The following is a 20,123-nucleotide window of genomic DNA, read 5'->3' on the forward strand; positions in this document are numbered from 1 at the left end:
CCGCTCCCTGTCTAAACACCTCCCTAAAACACTACGGTGCCCAGAATGCACCTCTGTCGACGGGCTAACAAGAGCTGATGCAATTACAGAGGCTTTTGTTTGTGTGTTCTTGTGTGGGGCTCTTGCTCGTTTGTTAGAGTCTCGTCCAATTACTTTGCAGCGCCGTTTTGTTGATTTAAGAGGGCGTTGTGCTTCAAGTCAAGTGTATAATTATTCCTCCAAATTACACATCTGTTTTATTGATTCTGTCTCATCCTGGCCTCATTTGACGTCAGACAAGAACATACTCATCTCACTGCGTCCTTTTATCAGTTCCTGATTGTAAAACCAATCAAGGGGAATCAATGAGGACACGGCAAGCCTGGCTCCGGTGCCCGCAGCCTAGATCTGTCAGAGTCCTCCTCGACCAGCCACATTAGCATTCCGGAGCAGATCCGGTCGGAAGCAGGAGAGGGCATCACAGCGCTGTCGTATTCTCTGTGTTTGGCCGTGGAAGATGCAAGCTCACATCAAAGTGCTTAGCGCATGCCTGGGACTCGGATGGCTCGGGCCCGAGCCCGTCCTCTTTATGACTCATAGGCAGACTCACAGCATGATCCTGAGTAATAGAGGTTCAGCTTTGTGTGGAACCAGATGCTACGAGCAGTTGCCACTGTTCTTGTGGCTCTGTCAGCAGCTGTTCCGGGACTCTAGTGGAGTATTGTGAATTATGTACACTACACAACACACTGAGGGGTGGTTGTCGTCTGTTGACATGTGGCCCGTGGCGATGGGGTAGGAGGGCAGGGAGGTGGGTCTGGTGTTGTTTACAGTGCTGTGGGTGAGTCAGAAATGTTGGTGAAACATCACGATTGCCTTCCTCACAGCTAAATTGGGTTTGTTTACGTCGACAGGGTGGCCAGACATACTGGAATTGCTACTTTCTTTTATCTAAAATCTTCAATGCTTCAGCATTCTTACCCACACTGCACTACCCATGGCAGATGGGGAATGTACAGCAATTCACTTGGATCATATTAGATGGAAGATGTTGAGTTTCTGGAGTTCTTCCAGCTGAGGCCTAGAACTGTGTGTGCTTGCAGGTTACATAGAAGAGGCCTGCATCATCCCCTGCCCGTCCGACTGCAAGCTCAGTGAATGGTCCAACTGGTCGCGCTGTAGCAAGTCGTGTGGCAGTGGGGTCAAAGTGCGCTCCAAGTGGTTGAGAGAAAAGCCCTACAACGGTGGACGACCATGCCCCAAGCTGGACCATGTTAACCAGGTAAGTGAGGAGGGGGAGAGGGGGGTCTCTGGTTCTCACCAAGCACATAGCGGGAGATCCCTGGCCCACTTTTTCTTCAAGGTTTCTTCACAAGAAGGATTCCTATGTGTTTCATACGCGCGGAAACTACTCATAACACTGATTCCTTTTGATGAAGTCCGTGGCTTCACAGTGGTGGACATGTTTTAATTTCTTATTCAGCATCTAATTAAAGAAAGCCCAGTCCTGGTGACATGGAAGATTAAAGGGAGAGCAAATAATGTGATGAAACTTCCAGAACTTGTACGCTGCTACCTCACGATTTCTTTTAACTCTTCTTCTCCTTCTCCCTCCTCCTTGTTCTCTCTTCTTCTACTGGACGTTTGATCCCCTCGCCTCCTCAGGCACAGGTGAGTGACACAGAGGTCCTTGTTCTTCTAAGTCGAAATGAATTATTACCGACATCACTTTGTCCATGTCCATAAAATATGCACAACTTACATGATCGCCCTGGCAACATGGAAAGACTGCCCCACACGTGCACTGTACATTGCAGCACACATAGTCATACTACAGTAGTTCTCACACGTTTACATTACCAAATAGGAAGACAAAATATTCAAATATGATATCCTGTGGGGGTGGTGGGCTGTTGGCTGATGGTTTTTGGCATCCCTCCAGGTTTACGAGGTGGTGCCGTGCCTCAGTGACTGCGGCCAGTACGTGTGGGTGGCCGAGCCCTGGAGCGTGTGGAAGGTCAGCAATGTTGACCTGAAGGAGAACTGTGGAGAAGGAGTCCAGACCCGCAAAGTCAGGTATGACGGGTCCAACAACAAGTCACACTCCCTCACGCATTCAGTGACCCATATTGAACTTTATTTCAGTTAAATGTAGATGTACTGTGCCTGGTAGAAACACAACCAAAGTAGTTCCTTAGGAATAACATCCCTGAGAGCCTCCCTGTGCGCTTTGAAATCTGTTCATGATTTTTTTAAACACTTTTGCACAGAACTTTGGTCATATTGGTTTCTTTGAAATGTGCTATAGAAATAAATGTAACTAGACTTGCCTTGACTTCCAGGTGCATGCAGAACACTATTGACGGGCCGTCGGACCAGGTGGATGACTACCTGTGCGACCCGGAGGAGATGCCCCTGGGGGCCAGGGACAGCCGTCTACCCTGCCCCGAGGACTGTGTGCTGTCTGACTGGGGCGACTGGAGCCCGTGTCCACTGGTACGGACATTCATCCGCAGTGCCGCCTCGCCTTTCTGCCCTGTCACTCTCTAACTAGATGTTAATGCAAGGTGCCCTGCATTCACAGCCTGTTTTTCAGAGAAGTCGATCTCCCTCTGAGTGGCCTTGTGGAGAAGGGTTTCACACTTTTCACACATGCTAACAGGCCTTCTGTGTGTCCACTCCACTATACCAGTGCTTTCCCAAGTCGGCGAAATAGGTTTCACTGGACACTCTCACTAACAGCTCTCATGCTGGGCTCGCTCCAATTTAAACCATGCCATTCAGGCTTGTGCGGAAGCTGGCCTGGACCGCTGCTGTAATTTATACTGAGAATTTCAGAAGGTGTGTGTGAGTGTGTGTGTGTGTAAAAGAGAGTGTGTGCGGAGGTGTGTTGGGCGTGATGACTTTCAGCAGGGGGGAAGAGCTCACACAGCTCTAAATAGCACACTGTGGCAGAGGTGTGTGTGCGTGAGTGTGTGTGTGTGTGTGAGTGTCTGTGTGTGTGTGTGTGCAAGCAGACATTATGCTTGAATGTGAGCGGTGGAAGGGTGATGTACTTTCGCTCCCCCGGCACTTCCCAGGCACTCTGCCAGGGATCTGTTGGGAAAGTTAATTACCATGGATATGGAATATGTCCCTATGGAGCAGGCAGACAGGAAAGCTTTCCAAATAGACCTGGTCTGACACCAAGAATAGGCCTCTGCCAGGGCAAACTACCACAGATTCAGATGAGAAATGAGGCAGGAGTGGAAATGAAGGCACTGGATGTAGGAAATATTCATGGGGAAAAAACATGGTTGAATTGCCGAATCTACGTATCAGATTGAGCGACTTCACCTCTCCATGTGGCTCATGCATCACGTGCATGAAAAGCTCAGCACGTGTTACTGTTATGGCTGAACACTCCTTTTCTGTGCTACTCAGCCATGCAACAGCAACAGCAGCAGAGAGAGGCTGGCCTCCCCCATCCGTCTTCCTGGGGAGGGAAAGCAGTGTCCCCCCACCACGGAGACGGCCCCCTGCAAACTCAACAGCAACTGCTTCTACTACTCCTATAATATCACCGGTGAGACAAATCATGAAGACTGTAATGATGCCGAATACGTTAGCGTAGAATAGTTTTTATTTATTTATAGGATGACATTTATAGGATGTGTCTGACATCGGGGGTTGGCGAAGATATTTCTGGAGTCAGAAGGGTTTTGAGAGTTGACGTGTGTGTGTGTGTGTCTGTGCATGTGTGGGAGTGGCGGCGGGGGGCGGATAGGCGGGTTGTGATAGTGTGTAAATGAATTCAAAGAATGCATTAAGGTACCATTCTCTTGCTAACGTGCTAGCGTGCTAACATGCTAGCGTGCTAACGAGCGCCACCTTGTCTCGCCTCCAGACTGGAGCACCTGCCAGCTGAGTGAGAGGGCTGTGTGCGGCAGCGGCATCAAGACACGCATGCTGGACTGTGTGCGCAGCGATGGCAAGTCTGTGGACCTCACGTTGTGCGAGAAGGTACGTGAGCGGCCTCCTCCGGCCTCCCTCACTCACTAGCCCTCCATCTGGGCCGGGCTACTTCTCAAAGACACAAAAAAGCAGCTGCCGGCCACAGTTGTTGAATCTGCTTCCTTTTCAGCTCGGCCTTGAGAGGAAGTGGCAAATGAATGTTTCCTGTGTGGTGGAGTGCCCTGTCAACTGCCAGCTGTCTGATTGGTCCCCCTGGTCCGAGTGTACCCACACATGTGGACTGTCTGGTAGGTTTTGTCACGTCCTCTATGGGAGACCTCTTTGTGACCCTGAAGTCAAGCTAAATGTCGTTTTTATTTTATTCCTGCACCAATCTGAACGGCAATGTACAGTACAACCATGATGTGATTTATGTGTTGACCCATACATTAAGCAGATATAACCTGCCCCGTTTTAGTCTATAAATACTTGTGTGGCAGGGTGTATCGATGGGCGTTCCAGTGCATCTAAGATGTATTCCGCCAAACCGTGAGAAAGGGAGAGAGGCTGACAGATAGGGAAGGGGATGTGGGGGAGGGGGAGGGGGAGGGGGAGAGAGAGGGAGCGAGTGAGAGAGAGACCTTCCCAGGGTAATGGATGAAACTGGAAACGGTCTTTATGATATGAGAAATGATTGTGTGATAGCCTTAAACCAACTGAGAGGGGGATAATGATGTCCAGCCATGTAATTCCATAGGATCAGTCCATTGATTGGTGGTCCATTATGGCTGTGTGCTTAGGGCCTGCGGGAGCAGTCCATTGCAGGAGTCCTTGAGATCCCATACTACCCAACAATATAGCAGCCACAGCCAACACACACACGCATATACACAGTATATGTACAGGCCCAGGGATGTGGGGCCTAATCGGTCCCTGGGAGAGGGGATCTTCCACAGCATGGTGAAGCTGCAAGTGAACCACAGGGGCAAATGAAGAGGTTCTCACACAAAAAGATAAATAAAAAAAACTTGCTTGCGATGACAGAAATTGCTGGAATGACATGCCTCCCCAGAGGAACAAGTCATTGTTCCTGAGCCAGGAATAGAATTCCTTTTCTTTTTTTTCCTTGCCAAGGTAATTATAACACCTGGAGGTAGAAATGGCCAGGAAACCGAGGGGCTAGAATCCCGGGCATATCCACCCTGTATGCACAGATAATCATGGCAGCGTGTGTTCTTCGGCCAAACACTGATAGTGACAGCTGGCACTGACAGACCCTGCCCATCAGCCATACCAGTCACCCTCTGCATGTGCCCTGAACCCACCACTGTGGCCACCTGCAGTGAGCAGGAGAGAGAGACAAAGAGAGAGAGAGAGAGAGAGAGAGTAAGCACACAACCACAAGAAGTCGTTACCATGGGCACACGCAATAATATTTAAGCGAGGGAGCAAAGCGCACATGAAGAGAATGGCTAGGAGTCGGCGCCAGCTGATTAAAGAAAACCCGGGGCTTGATTCTGCTGGCGGTTTCAGAGACACGGAAGCCTTTGAAAGTGCTCTCGGCGGGGCGCGCATCACACCGGCCTCGACACAAGATGAACTGGCAGCTGGTGTGACTCGCTGCAGGCGACCCCACCCTGGGACTCCTTCTCTGATTGTGTTCTGCATTGAGATGCCCCCCCCACCCATGGTCCCATGCCCTTTCCCCTGTGTGGGACCAGCCTGGGAAAACAACAACATTGCGGATAATATCAATTACGTGCACTCCATGTGGTGAGGAACGGAAGTTAATTTGATATACTGCTGCATCCCCGAAGTGATAGAATAAACTGTAGCTAGACGAGGAGAGGGTTGAGTCAAGGGGCCCAATTGTGCATGGAGGACAGAGTGACCTTTGGCAGTAAACATAGATGAATGGTCCTGGGCCAGGCTGGTGAAGGAATGGAAATGACCTTTACTGCTGGGACCTCTCTGTTGTACCAAGAGAGAGGATCTCACACTACAGTTGGCAGAGGAGTCCTTGGAACTTCAGAATAAAAGAGGGGAAGGTTTGCTCTATATTGTTTGCTAGTGGAAAGAAGTGGATGAATCCCATCTTCTCAGTAGTGCGTCCATTTAGTACTTTTGTAGGTATTGGAACAAACTTTGGACATAGCCACAGTACCTAACCAATGTTTTTTAAAAGGCTTGCAGTTTCTCTGAGGCTGAACTGAATATGTAACAGCCCCCTTCTCCACCATGAAAAGGTTTCATTTTACTTGGTAAATTGCTCTTGTTTTCAGAGAGACCTACTTTCTCCCCAGTTGTGGGTTGTGAAGCGATTTTGCTCAAAATATTTCTTCCCACAGTGATTTTGTTAGATGACGGCTAAAGCTTTTCTCAAGAGAGTCTGTCTAATCGTGAGAATTTTACACCATCGCTCCTGGGGCCTCTCTTTTACACACAGGAATAATCTGGGTAAAAGATGCTGCGTCTGTGTCAACTGCCTTACTTCCACCCTCCCTAACTTACCAGCAGCCATACATATTAAACAGTCCTTAATTCAACCTTAAAACAACACTGGAATTATAAATATTCAGAATGGCTCCGGGCATAAGAATTAGGAGCTCAAATTACGTCATAGATCAAGTAATTAGGAAGCCAACGCAAAAAACCAAAGCTATTAAAAGAAAGACAGATACAGAGAGAAAGAAAACAAAGGAAGAACTATTCACCGAGAGAGATGGTGATAGAGAAAGAAGGAGAGAGAAAGGGTGGAAGGGAGGTAGAGACTCAAGTGGTGCACAGAAAGATCTTTCTAAGGTCTTGCACATCAGCCTGATCCTTGATAAACTCATTACCTGGAGAAGCGCAGTAACGTGATAGCGGTCTCACAGTAAAGCACCTCTAAGAGCCTCCAATCTCTCCGTTTTTAAAGCCAGTGTGAATCATCACTTGTACAGTAGCAGGTGCCAGGGGTACTGGCATTATGTTACTGCAAGTCATTACAGGTTCAGAAGCACCGGAGTCTATGAGAGACCAAAATGTGCACCGCTTGGCATGGGCCACACCCACCCCAGAACCGACTAATCTTTTGGCATTCCTAAGCAATGGTGGATAATGCTTTGTTTGTTTTTGTTGAATATACATTTGCATTAAGACCATCTCAACTCCCTCCCCCCATCCTCTCCCTCCCCCCACCCACCCTCTCCCCCACCCCTCCCTCTCCTCCCACCCCTCCCTCTCCCCCAACCCCTCCCTCTCTCCCTCTTGCTCCTTTCTTTACTACATATTCGGATTAAAAACCCATCCCCGGCCCATCTCTCTCCCCCCCCCCCCTCATCCCTTTCCACCACAACTTCCCCCTCCCACCCCCGTCCTCTCTCTCTCTCTCCCTCCAGGGAAGTTGTGGCGGAAGCGAACAGTGCTCCAGGCCCCCCAGGGAGATGGGCGTCCCTGCCCGCCTCAGATGGAGCAGTGGAAGCCCTGCCCTGTCAGGCCCTGCTACCGGTGGCGCTACAGTTCCTGGTCCCCGTGCACGTCTGAGGTAGGACTTTCCTGCTTCAGCTCGGGATAGCACAGCACAGTGAGCTACTGCAGGCATGCATCCTGTCTCTGTCTCCTCCCTCTTTCTCTCTCTCTGGGTGTCCAGTATTTCACCCAGCACATTGCTATTTCATCACCTTTCACATTTTTATTTCATGACTTCCTTTATCTGTCTGCAGGTCTTTTTCGATCACTCGAAAGAAAAAATAATATTCAATTCCATCCCAGACTATAAAAACGTCAGGTCTTCTATGCAATCCTTTCTCCCTCCTCTCCTCTGCTCTTGTCTCCTCCTCCCCCCCCCACTTTTCCTCTCCTGTCAAATGTCTGCCACTCTCTGCCCATCAGGGGGTTTAATTAAAGGCAAGAGGTCTCAGACAGGGACTCTCTCTCTCTTTCTCTCTCTCTTTCTCTCTCTCTTTCTCTCTCCCTCCCTCTCTCTCCTCTTTATCTCTGTCTTCCCCTCTCTACCCAGTCTCTCGTTCTTTTCTACCACTCCCCTCCCTCTCCCCCCACCCCTTTTCCCTCGTTTGTTGCCTAGAGCAGCTTATTTTTGACACGGTGCAGAATTTCCCGAAAGTGAAGGTATGTTGACACTCTCCTCTGTTCAGGGCCGTTTCTTTTTTTCCCTCCAGCTGAGAGTTTTGACAGCTTACAGTGGCTCATCAGCTGCCTACAGCAAAGACCTGGCTCCCCCTGTTCCTGACAAACCCCCAAATCAATGAGGCCAGGTTGGCAGCAGCCTATGGTGTCTCTGAGCCCTCGCAGCCAGCTGTTTTACACATGGCCGTCTGCCCCCCCCCCCGGGTGTGACGGTCCACACAGAGTGGGCCATGGCAGCAGCGTTTGACCTCTTCCACCCTTTCTCTCCGATCTCTTCCAGGGGGCGAGGTGCGGGGAAGGCCTGCGGTTCAGGAACGTGTCGTGCTTCGTGTCGGACGGCGAGGGCCGCGGGGAGGGCAGCCTGGTGGACGACGAGCTGTGCGGAGACCTGGAGCCCTCGGTGGATGGGGACAAACAGATCACCCTGGAGGAGGCCTGTACCGTACCCTGTCCAGGTAACCTTTACCTCTGACTGGTACCCTCTCTGGTTAAACTAAACCCCCCTTACAGATACCATTACTGGGTAAACTATACACCCCTCTAATACTTTTAAGCTGAGTACCCCCTTCTAGTTGTTGCATACCGTGTACTGTAGCCAGAACTCACACACCTGCTTATTGAGGAAAGGCTCTCTGAGAGGGCTCTAGCTCCAGTCACAAGCTGTGTTAGAGGCTACATCAACAACCTCAGAACTTGTCTCCCTGACCGGCGTGAAAGACACAGTTCTTTCTTCTTTTTTTTCTCTGGAACCCAGTAAAAAGTTTATGCTCATAAAGGTGTTGACAGAGGATTCTAGAGAATCTTAGAATATGCGAAAAGCAGGCTACTTTATGTAAAGGGAGCTGTGTCTATCTGGAGGGTAGGAAATGACTGCCGAGAAAATTATTGTTTGTTTCCTTGGAAATATTTCCTCCTGCACTATTTTTGTTGAATGACACATCCAACGTCTCAATTTGACATGTTCTGTCAAGTGGAAGTAGAGGGTTGACACTCATTCATGCTGCACCAAGTACTGCAGTGAGATATGTGTTTGTGTTTATTTTTGCCTTGTGTTTTGTGTGTCCATCAAAGTCAAGTTTGAGTATATCCATCGACGTGAGTCTAGTAATTCCCTGATGCCCTGATGCCACATAATTGATGTGAGATCACGTCCCCTGTCACACACTGAATGAGAGAGAATGAGATTTGTGGCTGTGGTCTAATAATGAGGCAGATAGAGCCTGTTTGTTGGGACAGCTTCATGATTAATTAACATTTTGAAGTGTGCTCACATCAGACCTGTCTCTTCAATGTTTCTCTGACCTTGTTCTGAGGAAACCTGTCTTTTCCGGAAAGCACCAAGCTTCCAACCCCGAAAGATAATGAAAAATGGATCTGAGTAAATGTTTGAGAGGATGTTCAATTTCCATGTCTAGCCTTTGACCTTCGACAAGGCTTAGGATTTTCCAACCCCAAATCCAATCACCGTCAATCCATGTTATTGGAAGATGGCATCTACAGTAAATTAAGAAATTGCATTATTCCCTACTTTGTTGTATTACTTTGAAGTCAACTGTGTGTGTTTGTGTCTGTCTGTCTTTGTGTGTTTGTAGGAGAGTGCTATCTGACCGACTGGACCGAGTGGAGCCCATGCCAGCTGAGCTGTGTGGGTGGAGATGACCTGGGCTTTGGGTCGGTGCAGGTGCGCTCCAGGGCCGTGCTGGCCCAGGAGCCCGAGAACCTGATGCAGTGTCCAGAACCGGAGTGGGAGGCCCGACCCTGCACAGGTCAGTCACCAGCACAGTCCAATCAACCCAGCCTCGTACTGCAAGTTGCTGCCATCTCTATTCTTACCAAGGGCAGAATGCACTGTAGCTTTAAGGAGCTGTTACCTGGCGAACACTGTGCAGGATCTCCCTTTCATGACGGCTTATAGGCTATAAGTTATAGTTTCTATAGTGCTGATGTACTCTTCTGTGCCCCCCAAACCCATTCCCCATCTCCCCTACCTCCCCTCCCCCCACACAGAGGGCCAGTGTTACGATTACAAGTGGATGACTGGAGCCTGGAGAGCTTCGTCACGCCAGGTCTGGTGCCAGCGCTCCGACGGATTAAATGTCACAGGTACGTGGGCCCTCCCTGATAGATCCCCCCTGACGCCGTATCGTCCCACCGCAGGCCCGTCATAACGCCTGAAGCATCTCCTCCACCCGGGCCCCTTCACCGTCCGCACGAGCGACTCATCGGATACAAACCGGTCTCGCTTTTTCATGTTGCTCCGGAGCATGACGACACAATATACAAGTGGATCTAAATGAGTTTTTCCGTAAGCTTCCGTGTACAGCGCTGACAGCGGCGGTGACCTGCCAGTCTCCAGCCCCACGCTGTCTGGCGGGCGGAGCTGGATGGGGTTATTTAAAAACCATGTCTGTCCCTGTCAGGTTGGAGTCGCACACCCCCATGAGCCCAGATTGCATTCCCCGTCACCGGGGAGTACAAGAGTGTGAATATGGGGTCTAATCCACTTCAATGTCACAGACGCATTTTAATCCCGTTGGCCATCACGCGTCGGCTTTGGCTGCGACATCCCAGTGCACTATGGGTCGAGAGAGAGATATAGAGAGAGAAAGACAGGGATGCAGACAGAGAGATACAGCGACAGGGAGAGAGAGAGTTAGAGAGAGAGAGAGAGAGAGAGAGAGGGGGGGGGGGGGGTGGAGTAAGGAAGCGAGAGAGTGAGAGACAAATACAATGGAGAGAGAGAGGGCTGGAGAGAGAGACAGGGAAGAAGAGAGAGACAATCAGAGAGGAACAGAGAGAGAAAGGTGAATTTTTATTTTTTTATATAATGAAGGATCACCAGATGGATAAGTCAAAAGAAAACCACTACTCTGACTCACCTCAGCACTTGTAGTCCACAGTCCATGTAATAAGAGGCGTGTATCCCTGAATTCACAGTTTTATTAATACAAGTGTGTTAAATACCAAGACATCCTATACTCCAGATGGTCGGCATATTTCAGGTTGCTTTGACTGGCAGAGCGCCTTGATGTAAATGTTCCCTCTCAAGCCCTGGTATTCTCTCATGAATATTCATACTTAACTCACTATCCGAGCCCGTCACACCATAAATATTCACGACCACAACCTCAGCCTCTGATGGACAACTAGGATGTGCTTTTTTGCTGATGCTTGCGTTTCTGGGGGAACTCTAGGGGGGTATGCCAATCAACAACTCTTTATATGCAAAAACGGTTAAAGTAGTGGATCCTCTCTCTGTAGCCTCTGTGACCGTCCAGGGTTCATCCCTGTTACTCTGGTGCCGTTAGAACTCCCGGTGACAGATCAGGTCCTCATTGCAGCATCACAGAGTGTCATAGTAGCAGGTCTTCTCAGTGAGCGGTGGCTGGCAGTGATCGAGTCCTGAGCCGGTCTGTTTTGCTCTCCTTAGCACACAACTCCACTGCTGTGTGCTTGCAGATGTGTATTGATTTCCTGCAGCGGAGTGAAAATAAAAGCTCAGTGAGAAAAGCCTCCAGGCTCTCCATTCCACTGCACTGATAGGACAGTGTGGTATTCTCCCCAGGGCGATCACTTAAAGAGATGGGGCATGGCCTAGACAAGGCTGTTTAGCCAGGGCTCCTTTTCTCAGTCTCTCTTTCTCTCTCTGTCTCTCTCTCTCTGTCTCTCTTTGTCTCCCTCTGTCTCTTCAACTCTTTCTCTCTGTTTGTGTCTCTGTCTCCTTTTCTTCCCCTGCTTCACTCACTCACTCTCTCTCGCTCTCGCTCTCGCTCTCACAAGTCACATCAGTCAAGTGCATCACTGTGCTACCCACAAGCCATTTGTGAGTTGTGGCCAGCCCCAGAGCTCAGTCCTTATCTTACTACTGTAAGTTGTTGTGCATGCATACACACTCTGGGAATCTGCACGTCTGTTAGAGCATCAAGATTGTGTGTTTCCGTCTGGGGATTTGACTGGATTTTTTTTTACTATCACACAGGGCTAATTACCAATTTATTCAATGGAAACCCAGACACAGTCAAGCCGAGAGGGATGAATAATAGGGTAGCATGATTCTATTGTTGTCTTATGCTGTAGAGAAACACGGAGAGGAAGATAGATACAGAGGGAGAGATAGTTTGAGAGAGAGGGAACATGAGAGCGAGAAAGAGTAGCAGAGACAGTAGGCGTGTGGATTCTCTGATCATTGTTGCCTCCAGCCCAACCAACTAGAGAAGAGCGAGAGTAACAAAGCAAACACAGAAGTTGCCTAAGAATCTGAGCCACGTGTCAGCGCCCATTTTGGGCTGTGTGTGTATGCGTGTGTGTCTGTGTGTGTGTCTGCACGTGCATTGGTGCGAGTGTTTGTGCGGGGGAACGGATTATCTTCAGGCACCCTTTCTTTCTTCCATAATGCCTATACCAATCACCAGTGACCTTTGGACCTTGACATTTACCCTTGCAGGTGGATGTCCAATGACAGCCCAACCCATCGCTGACCGATCATGTGACCCCGCCTGCAACAAGCTACGCTCCATCTGCACAGAGGTGAGTGTGAATGGTTGCCCTGGAGACGAGAAGAAATGTTTAGTAATGTATATATAAATATATAATATTATGTACAGTACATGCACAGTATATACATATTATATTGTATATACATATATATATTACAGATGGGTAGACAGAGACAGGGATAGACAAGGAGAAGTTCAAACTCCTGGGGGGATGTCACCAGTAAAGCTGACACATTTTAGGAAAACAGAGGGAAGAGGAGAAAACAGAGAGAAGAAAACAATCCTGTTGTGAGCCTGCGATGACGTGTTTACGTGGGTGTTAAGCTCTTCTTATTAGCTATGCTGAGTGCACCTGGGATCACACGCTGTGGGGTAGAGAGCATCTGCTCACTTCTGCCATCGAATATACCACACAAAATTACAACTACCTGGAAAATTGCACATCAAGCATAATCGAGCTGTTTTCTTTTTTTTTCTCCCCCAATTATGTTCCTCTCATCTTACTGAGCATGTTGTCGTCATTCACAGAGACAGGGCAACCGTTGCACAATACATCAAGCTTTGTTTCCACCCCCCCCCCTTCCACACACACACACACACATTGTCACACACACAATTAATCATGTTTTTCTCAGCAAGGGAATGTGCTATTCTATGTTCTGGCATGAGAACAATCTACCAGCAAACGACTCTTTCTCTCTCTTCCGCCTTTGATGTTTAGTTTCGGCCCCTCCTCCCGACACTCTTGCTTTCAGGCCATTGGCTTCCTTTAGTACAAACAGAGCACATTTCCTGGAAACAACATGGGTGCAGTTTAACTGGGGAGGAGGCAATTGTGTTCTTCCCAGACTCCCAGGTGTCAGGACGCATCAGAACCAGGCAGCGCTCAGCTCCAGAACCCGGCCCTGCGGAGGAACCTCAGGCTGGGGAGGTGTGGGGGGGGGGGGGGGGGGTGCAGTGAGGGCAGCTGGCACAACATGTCTGACTCAATATGGCTCAAGAGTGGGTTTGTGTATGTTTCCATAAAGCATGCCTGCTTCCCTGCTCTGGGTGTGTTGTGGAGTTGTTTGTGTTTCTACGACCACAAGTTGGCGCATGATACCATTATTATGGTATTATGATATTATTCCTAGCAACACTTTTAGGGTTTATGTGTGTGTGTGTGTCTGTGTCTGTGTGTGCGTACAGTAAGCATACGAGACAATGCAGTAGCCATCATTACAACATAGGTTCGTAAGTCACATGATTTGTGTGTGTGTGTAAATGTGTGTGTGTTCATGGGTACGACAGTGTCTATGCGTGACGGTGTGTGGCTGGTGTGTGTTTTGTACAGATGAGTGTGTGTGTGTGTCTGTTTTGGTGCCCCCATGCTGTGGCATTGAACTGGGTTGAATATAAAGCAGGTGATAAGGCTGCCTCCTGCCCCTCTCTTTGTCTACCACTTTGGATATGCTAATCATCCTCCCATTTCCTGCTTTGTCATCTGCCGGCCCTGTGCCGCCAGCCAGCCTGCCCCACCAGCCACTGTTTGCATTGTGGGTATTTCTGCGGGTGATTATCTTCTGGAGATTGCCGGGGAATAGAAGACCTCCCACCGTGAGAGAGAGAGAGAGAGAGAGAGAGAGAGAGAGAGAGAGAGAGAGAGAGAGAGAGAGAGAGAGAGAGAGAGAGAGAGAGAGAGAGAGAGAGAGAGAGAGAGAGAGAGAGAGAGAGAGAGAGAGAGAGAGAGAGAGAGAGAGAGAGAGAGAGAGAGAGAGAGAGAGAAAAGATGGGTCAGGAGAGACAGATGGAGGGAGGGAGAGAGAGAAAAAGAGAGAGAGCTGGGTGAGGAAGGCGCCAGCCTTTTGGATGGTGTACATCCCAAAACACCTCACCTTCCACATCAGAAAGCACCCTCTACCCCACCCTCCCCCTGCTCCATTCCCACTAAATTGACGAAGCATCCATGCGATGCTGTCGGAACCAGAGACTTCAGCCGTAGTCCAGGTTTTCCACATGAGTGGAGCAATGCCTGCCTCTGTGTCTCGTGCGCTGGCTTCATCCCAATACTGTGTGTGTGTTGTCCTCCAGGCAGGGGTGTGTGGCTGTGAAGAGGGCTACACCGAGGTGATGAGCTCGGACGGCGAGCTAGACCAGTGCACCGTCATCCCCGTCCTGGAGATCCCGACGGCGGGCGACAACCGGGCGGACGTGAAGACCATCCGTGCCGTCAGCCCCACCCTGCCCTCGTCCAGCCAGCCAGGCCGCGCGGGGAGGACCTGGTTCCTGCAGCCCTTCAGCCCAGGTACTGTAGACACCCGTCTATCCAGCACAGCACCACTGAAGACACGACAGAGCCCAGTCCAGGGTTTCTCGAATGGGGGTACTACAGGGGGTACGTGAGAGAAAGTGTCAAATGGATAAATGCGGATAAATCATAAAAGAATGGGTGTAAATATGTATTCAGACAATATAAATAAGGGTATAGGGAAAGGGTATAGAAGTCAGGAAAAGGGGGCACTGAAGCCCAAAGAGTTTGAGATCCACTGGACTCTTGTGAATGTGACTGGTTCACTCACAGACAGCAGTTTAAGCAGAGATCCGCTGAAATCGAGATTCCACAGTGCTCACTGGCGGTGGAACACTACTGCCCTCTGCAGTGCAGGAGAGGAAGTGCGCCGGAGAGGAGGAAGTTGTGCACACTGCTATGACGTGTCCTTGTGCTGAGTGTGCGTGGTGTGGTTGCATTCCCCCCAGATGGTAAACTGAAGACCTGGGTGTACGGAGTGGCAGCCGGAGCCTTCGTCCTCGTCGTCTTCATCGTCTCCATGACCTACCTAGCATGGTAAGCTACCAGCCTTCACCTCGCTACCGCTCACTCCTTCTCCATGTCATCCCCCAACCCTCTCATCACCTTTAAATCGCTCATTTATTTTTCACCAAATCCTCATTTTCATCATTGTTTGTCCCGGCACTTTGCTTTCTTTTCTTTTTTGGCATCTCTCCTCCTCCTTTCTCCCTCCCTCCCTCCGCTGGTCAGTGTGGTTTGTTCCCGGCGCTCCAAGTCGACCCCCAGCTCCTCCACTGACGGCGAGCTGTGGGCAGAGTACGACAGTTACACTCTGGCCTACACGTGTCCTGACTGCCAACTGCAGGAACAGCAGGAGAAAGAGCAGGAGAACCAACTGCTGCAACACGAACAGGAAGAACAAAAAAACAATACCAACCACTGCACGATCCCCATCAACAACAATAATCAACAATCAGACGCCAACACCACAGAGCATGTGGAAACGATCATTGCATAAGTGTCCTGAAATGACTGTGACTGTCACCAGCCACATGAACCACTCTTGACTCCCCATAAGCCCTATGACCATGTGTGCCTGTACAACCAATCATGTCGAACGGTGCTGGAGGTGAGCAGGAAGTCCCATCCCTACTGTACTTTCCCTCTTGTGACCTATGGGATTCCTGGATGTTGTAGTTCTTAGGCCACCTCCATTAAGTCAGTGGTTCGTTGATGGGTAGAGAAGCTTTATGAGCAATGTAGCATCCCTTGAATTCCTTACTTCTCAGGATCCTCAAGAGGCAGCCTTGATTTAATAAGCTTGAATTCAAAGACCATGCTCTGTATAGCACTGCCCTCTTGTGGTGAGATGGAAGAATTACAGGCCCTCTCAGGATCCTACATGCTTTTGTCACATGATCTCCAATGCCTCCTTCAATCCCTCTCTCACCCTTCATATCTATTTCACTGTAACAATGTATATCATGTAATCAGATATCATTCTGTTGTTTTAGATGTAGCTTTTGTATCAGTCCATTATGTTGTTGTAAGTTGTCATAGATTGCCAGAGGTTCTAGAACTAACCGTCTACACTGTTTCTGTGTGTTAAACAGTAGTGTTCAGTAAGGTGAGTGAGAACTGCTTACACTGTCGGCCTACAGCTGCTTTGTATGCCTGCCCTTCTCATCGGCCCACAGGGTCTGCCCTGCTTCTGTTCCACGTGAGGGGGTCAAGGGTCACTCAACCTTGCCTCAGTAACTTGTAGTTTAAACAAATGATGCCCCTAGACTGAACCTAAATGACTTTTATCAGTTAAGCAATGGTGAGCTTCAGTACTGCCATTGCATGAGGGAACTGACTCCCTACTAAGTGCATGGCGTTCAGCACAGAGCTGCATGGAACTCTAACATGTTAGGATAGGATGGAATCTCGAAATCCATTGCGTGCCCCCGGCCCATAGCTGCAAAAGAGCTTCAACTGTCCTTGAAAGTATCAAATACATTGAAAACAAAGGATTCACATCTTCTTCTTTTTTATCAATAGGGATTCAATATGTTGTTGTTGTTAAGGATTGCACTTCAAAAATGTGTTCATTGTCGGTCTTTCTGGTTTTGTCTGTCTAGTAAAAAGCCAAAGAAGCCCCAGAGGAGACAGATGAACAACAGGTTGAAGCCCCTGACCCTGGCCTATGACGGTGATGCCGACATGTAGCCCCGCCTCTTCCTGCTGACGGACACACCTGACACGAAGACTGCCACTCGTTTGGGGTCCGCGGGTGTTGTGATGGCAACGCACCTCAGTCCTCAAGCTATTGTTGGGCGTGGCTTCACGGACACCTAGGATCCTGAGAAGACAATGGTTTGACTTAAAAGAAAAAGTGCAACCTCAAAGAGATAAACAAATTCAAACCTAATCCCACGTCTTTGGTAGCGTAGAGATTCTTCTTCCTTCGTCTTTTTGTTTTGGTTTCTTTGTTTCTTTACATTTTTGAGACTTTGTTTCACAAGAGCCTTCACAAACTCTTCTTCTGGAAGTCTGCCTTGCTTATCTGCCATTTCATACTTTTTCTGTAACATAAACGTCTTTGGAAGCGAAGGTTGTCGGAGAGGGTCACCCAGAAACACAAAGCTTTCACGTCAGAAACACAAGTCTCATCTTGTCCCTGTCCCTCACTGGCCAGCCGTGAGTGGACGTTGCTCTGTCGGAGACATGGTGACGCTCTGCGTTGCTCTGTCATGTTCCCACAAATATAAAAAAAAGACAATAAGTGTTCCAGTATCTCAGAAACAGTATCCATCTTGAGTCCTGCCTGCCTCTCCCGTCTCCGTTTTACAGGCAAATCAATTTGCACTATATTAGTGCAGCATGAATACTTACTTATGTTTAGCAGCGCCATAGGAAACTGCCTCTCTTAAAACAAGATGGTGTACAGTCTTGTGCTAGAAATGTAAAGTTGAGTTTTTTTGCAAACAGAACTCACCAACCTTTGTTGATATTTCTTTTCATCTATTACCTCTTGTACGTGATATGGTGGGACGCGATGTAAATAGGATTTTTTGCTGTGGTCACAACTCTATCTTTGTCGTGTGTACAGCTACAATGTCTCAATCTTTTCCAGACTGACATCTTTGTTTGTCCTCTGATGTTTTTTGGGGGGGCTGTGGCTTTTTCTTAATTTCCATTTTCCATGTTTCAGAGAAATAACACTATCACACAATAACATATCACTTCCTCACAACCTGTAAGCAGATAATGTGTCTTGAGGATGCAAAATTAAACTTTAGATCCTCAACAGAGAATTTTGACAATGGAAGACCATTGTGGCATTTCTCTACTGCATTTTCCATCTGAATCCATACAAATCCTCCTGACTGGAGAGTCTGGGATTGTTCAATGTCTCTTCAATGACCATACCACTGAGAGACTGAAACACTGATAACCGTATTACATGTCTCAACTGTCATCTCACCAAACCTTTTCCTGTATTTAGACTCGTACGACTCCTATAGTGATACTTCAGATTTCAGTGAAGGACAAGTTCATAAGATAACTTGCAGCAAGTCTAGCGTCCCTCACAGTCTACTCATAAACTGTCTCCTCATGCCTTGGGGATTTGATTTGATGGGTCTTGTTTTGTAGCTGGAACGTGGCTCCAAACTCCAATGCTGTGATATCGAGAGATATCAGTGCATCGGGATAAACGCAGGCATTATTCAAATATATGAAAAGGAAATTGGTTGTCAATTGCAGACGAGGGTAAAAATAAAATCATATTCTTGAATAAATCCGGTCTTGGAATATTAAAGAAGGCATCAAAGGTGAAAGACAGAGTTTTGTTGGTGACCAGTCTGTAAAAGGTTTGTTGCCAGCAAGTCAAGGGAATGTTTACTTATATTTAGGTTTCTTAGATTATAAGTTGTTTATAAAGGTGCATCATGTATTTTTTGTATTTATTTAATGATTATTTATGTATCATATATAAATATGTTCATTTCTTTTTTTATTGCACAAGGTGTTATGTGAAAAACCTCTCAAAGTGTGAGTGTGTGTGTGTGTGTGAGCGTATGTGTGCGTATCGGGTGTTAAGTAACTGATCTTTGCTAAAGCGATACCGATTAGCTTGTGAAAACGAAGTCGCTGGGCTCTGTCCTTTTCCTACAGGTTGTTTATATGTATCTGACTAATTGCTGATAATAAATAACAAAAACAATTTGCGTGCCTTGCCTTATTCTGGAATCTATGTTAGGTTATATGGCATATTACAGTATCCTATAATGAATGTTTTCAATTCACTACACATTTTAAATACTGTTAATTTAGATTGACTGCATGATAGCGCCATACGAACAATCAGTCATAAGTTAATGCCTGGTAAACATTCAAGAAGTTCTAATATTTTCCTCCCAATAGAGACCTGCAGAGAGACTGTTCTTTGGAGGAATTGAATGGAGCAACATGGACCACAAGATGTCACTGAAAGACAACTGAAGATTGACTGCGCAGACCTTTCAGACAGCCAACCTTTACGTGTTGAGCGACAGAGTGGAAGGGGGGGGGGCAGTGAAGAAGAGAGCATTCGTGAGAAGTAGCTGAGGTGAAACGAAAGTTCAAGTCTGAGAGACAAATACAATTTCTGCTCCGGGGAAAAGGTGGGGGAATGGTAAGAAAGTTCAATCTCTGACCTCCGTGGGTCAGATGCTCGACATCAAATTAAAGGACAGGGGGAGGTCGACCAGAAGTAAACTAACCTCCGGATATGAGATAACTTTGTGTCTAGCCACGACAGCACACATGTCCTTGGGTGGTAGGGCATCAGGCTACTGTAGGTACACAATGATTCGAAACCGTCCGAAACTGCATTAAATTCCCATATTAAGTAGCAGTGATGAAAGTGACTAAGGTTCATCTCAGCACCCCTAAAAATAATAATGATAAAAAGTATAATAAAAAATGAATTATTATCAATTATTATTATCTTAAATACGTTTTAGTGCTCTAACATGTTAAAACAATGTTTATTTATTGTTGACACATCATCATTTCATTTGATGCTGGTAGTTCATGAAGAAAGGGACTTTCTTCGTTTTTAAATACATTCAATATTTTGCATAATAATAAATACATGTATTAATTTTTATCCAGTGAAATTAGTGATTTATTAGCAATGGGGTTTAACACTTTTGCAAGGCACTGTATTCATGACACATTCACATTGGGGTCTGAGCCCCCCTCAAGGTCTGATCCTAGAATTGCTCCTGTTACGTAGATTATCCACTGTTCGCTGCTAGTTATAGGAAGTAGTAAGTAATTTCTTTAAT

The 20,123-nt window shown here is 47.7% G+C and overlaps 1 protein-coding gene across 1 annotated transcript in view; it reads left to right on the forward strand.

Annotated features, from left to right (window-relative positions):
- Nucleotides 1–15,823, forward strand: part of thsd7aa (thrombospondin, type I, domain containing 7Aa) — a 44,166-nt gene extending 28,343 nt beyond the window's left edge. Inside the window, 18 exon segments of the mRNA XM_067256263.1 lie at nucleotides 1,083–1,261; nucleotides 1,645–1,650; nucleotides 1,922–2,055; nucleotides 2,322–2,475; nucleotides 3,403–3,544; nucleotides 3,866–3,981; nucleotides 4,103–4,220; nucleotides 7,293–7,438; nucleotides 8,321–8,495; nucleotides 9,633–9,806; nucleotides 10,048–10,143; nucleotides 12,485–12,567; nucleotides 14,607–14,820; nucleotides 15,273–15,360; nucleotides 15,556–15,725; nucleotides 15,728–15,766; nucleotides 15,769–15,792; nucleotides 15,795–15,823. Of these exon segments, the coding sequence (XP_067112364.1) occupies nucleotides 1,083–1,261; nucleotides 1,645–1,650; nucleotides 1,922–2,055; nucleotides 2,322–2,475; nucleotides 3,403–3,544; nucleotides 3,866–3,981; nucleotides 4,103–4,220; nucleotides 7,293–7,438; nucleotides 8,321–8,495; nucleotides 9,633–9,806; nucleotides 10,048–10,143; nucleotides 12,485–12,567; nucleotides 14,607–14,820; nucleotides 15,273–15,360; nucleotides 15,556–15,725; nucleotides 15,728–15,766; nucleotides 15,769–15,792; nucleotides 15,795–15,823 (2,087 nt within the window).
- Nucleotides 15,824–20,123: the final 4,300 nt, after the last annotated feature.

Source organism: Osmerus mordax, chromosome 18 (genome assembly GCF_038355195.1).
Source record: "Osmerus mordax isolate fOsmMor3 chromosome 18, fOsmMor3.pri, whole genome shotgun sequence".
NCBI lineage: Eukaryota > Metazoa > Chordata > Actinopteri > Osmeriformes > Osmeridae > Osmerus > Osmerus mordax.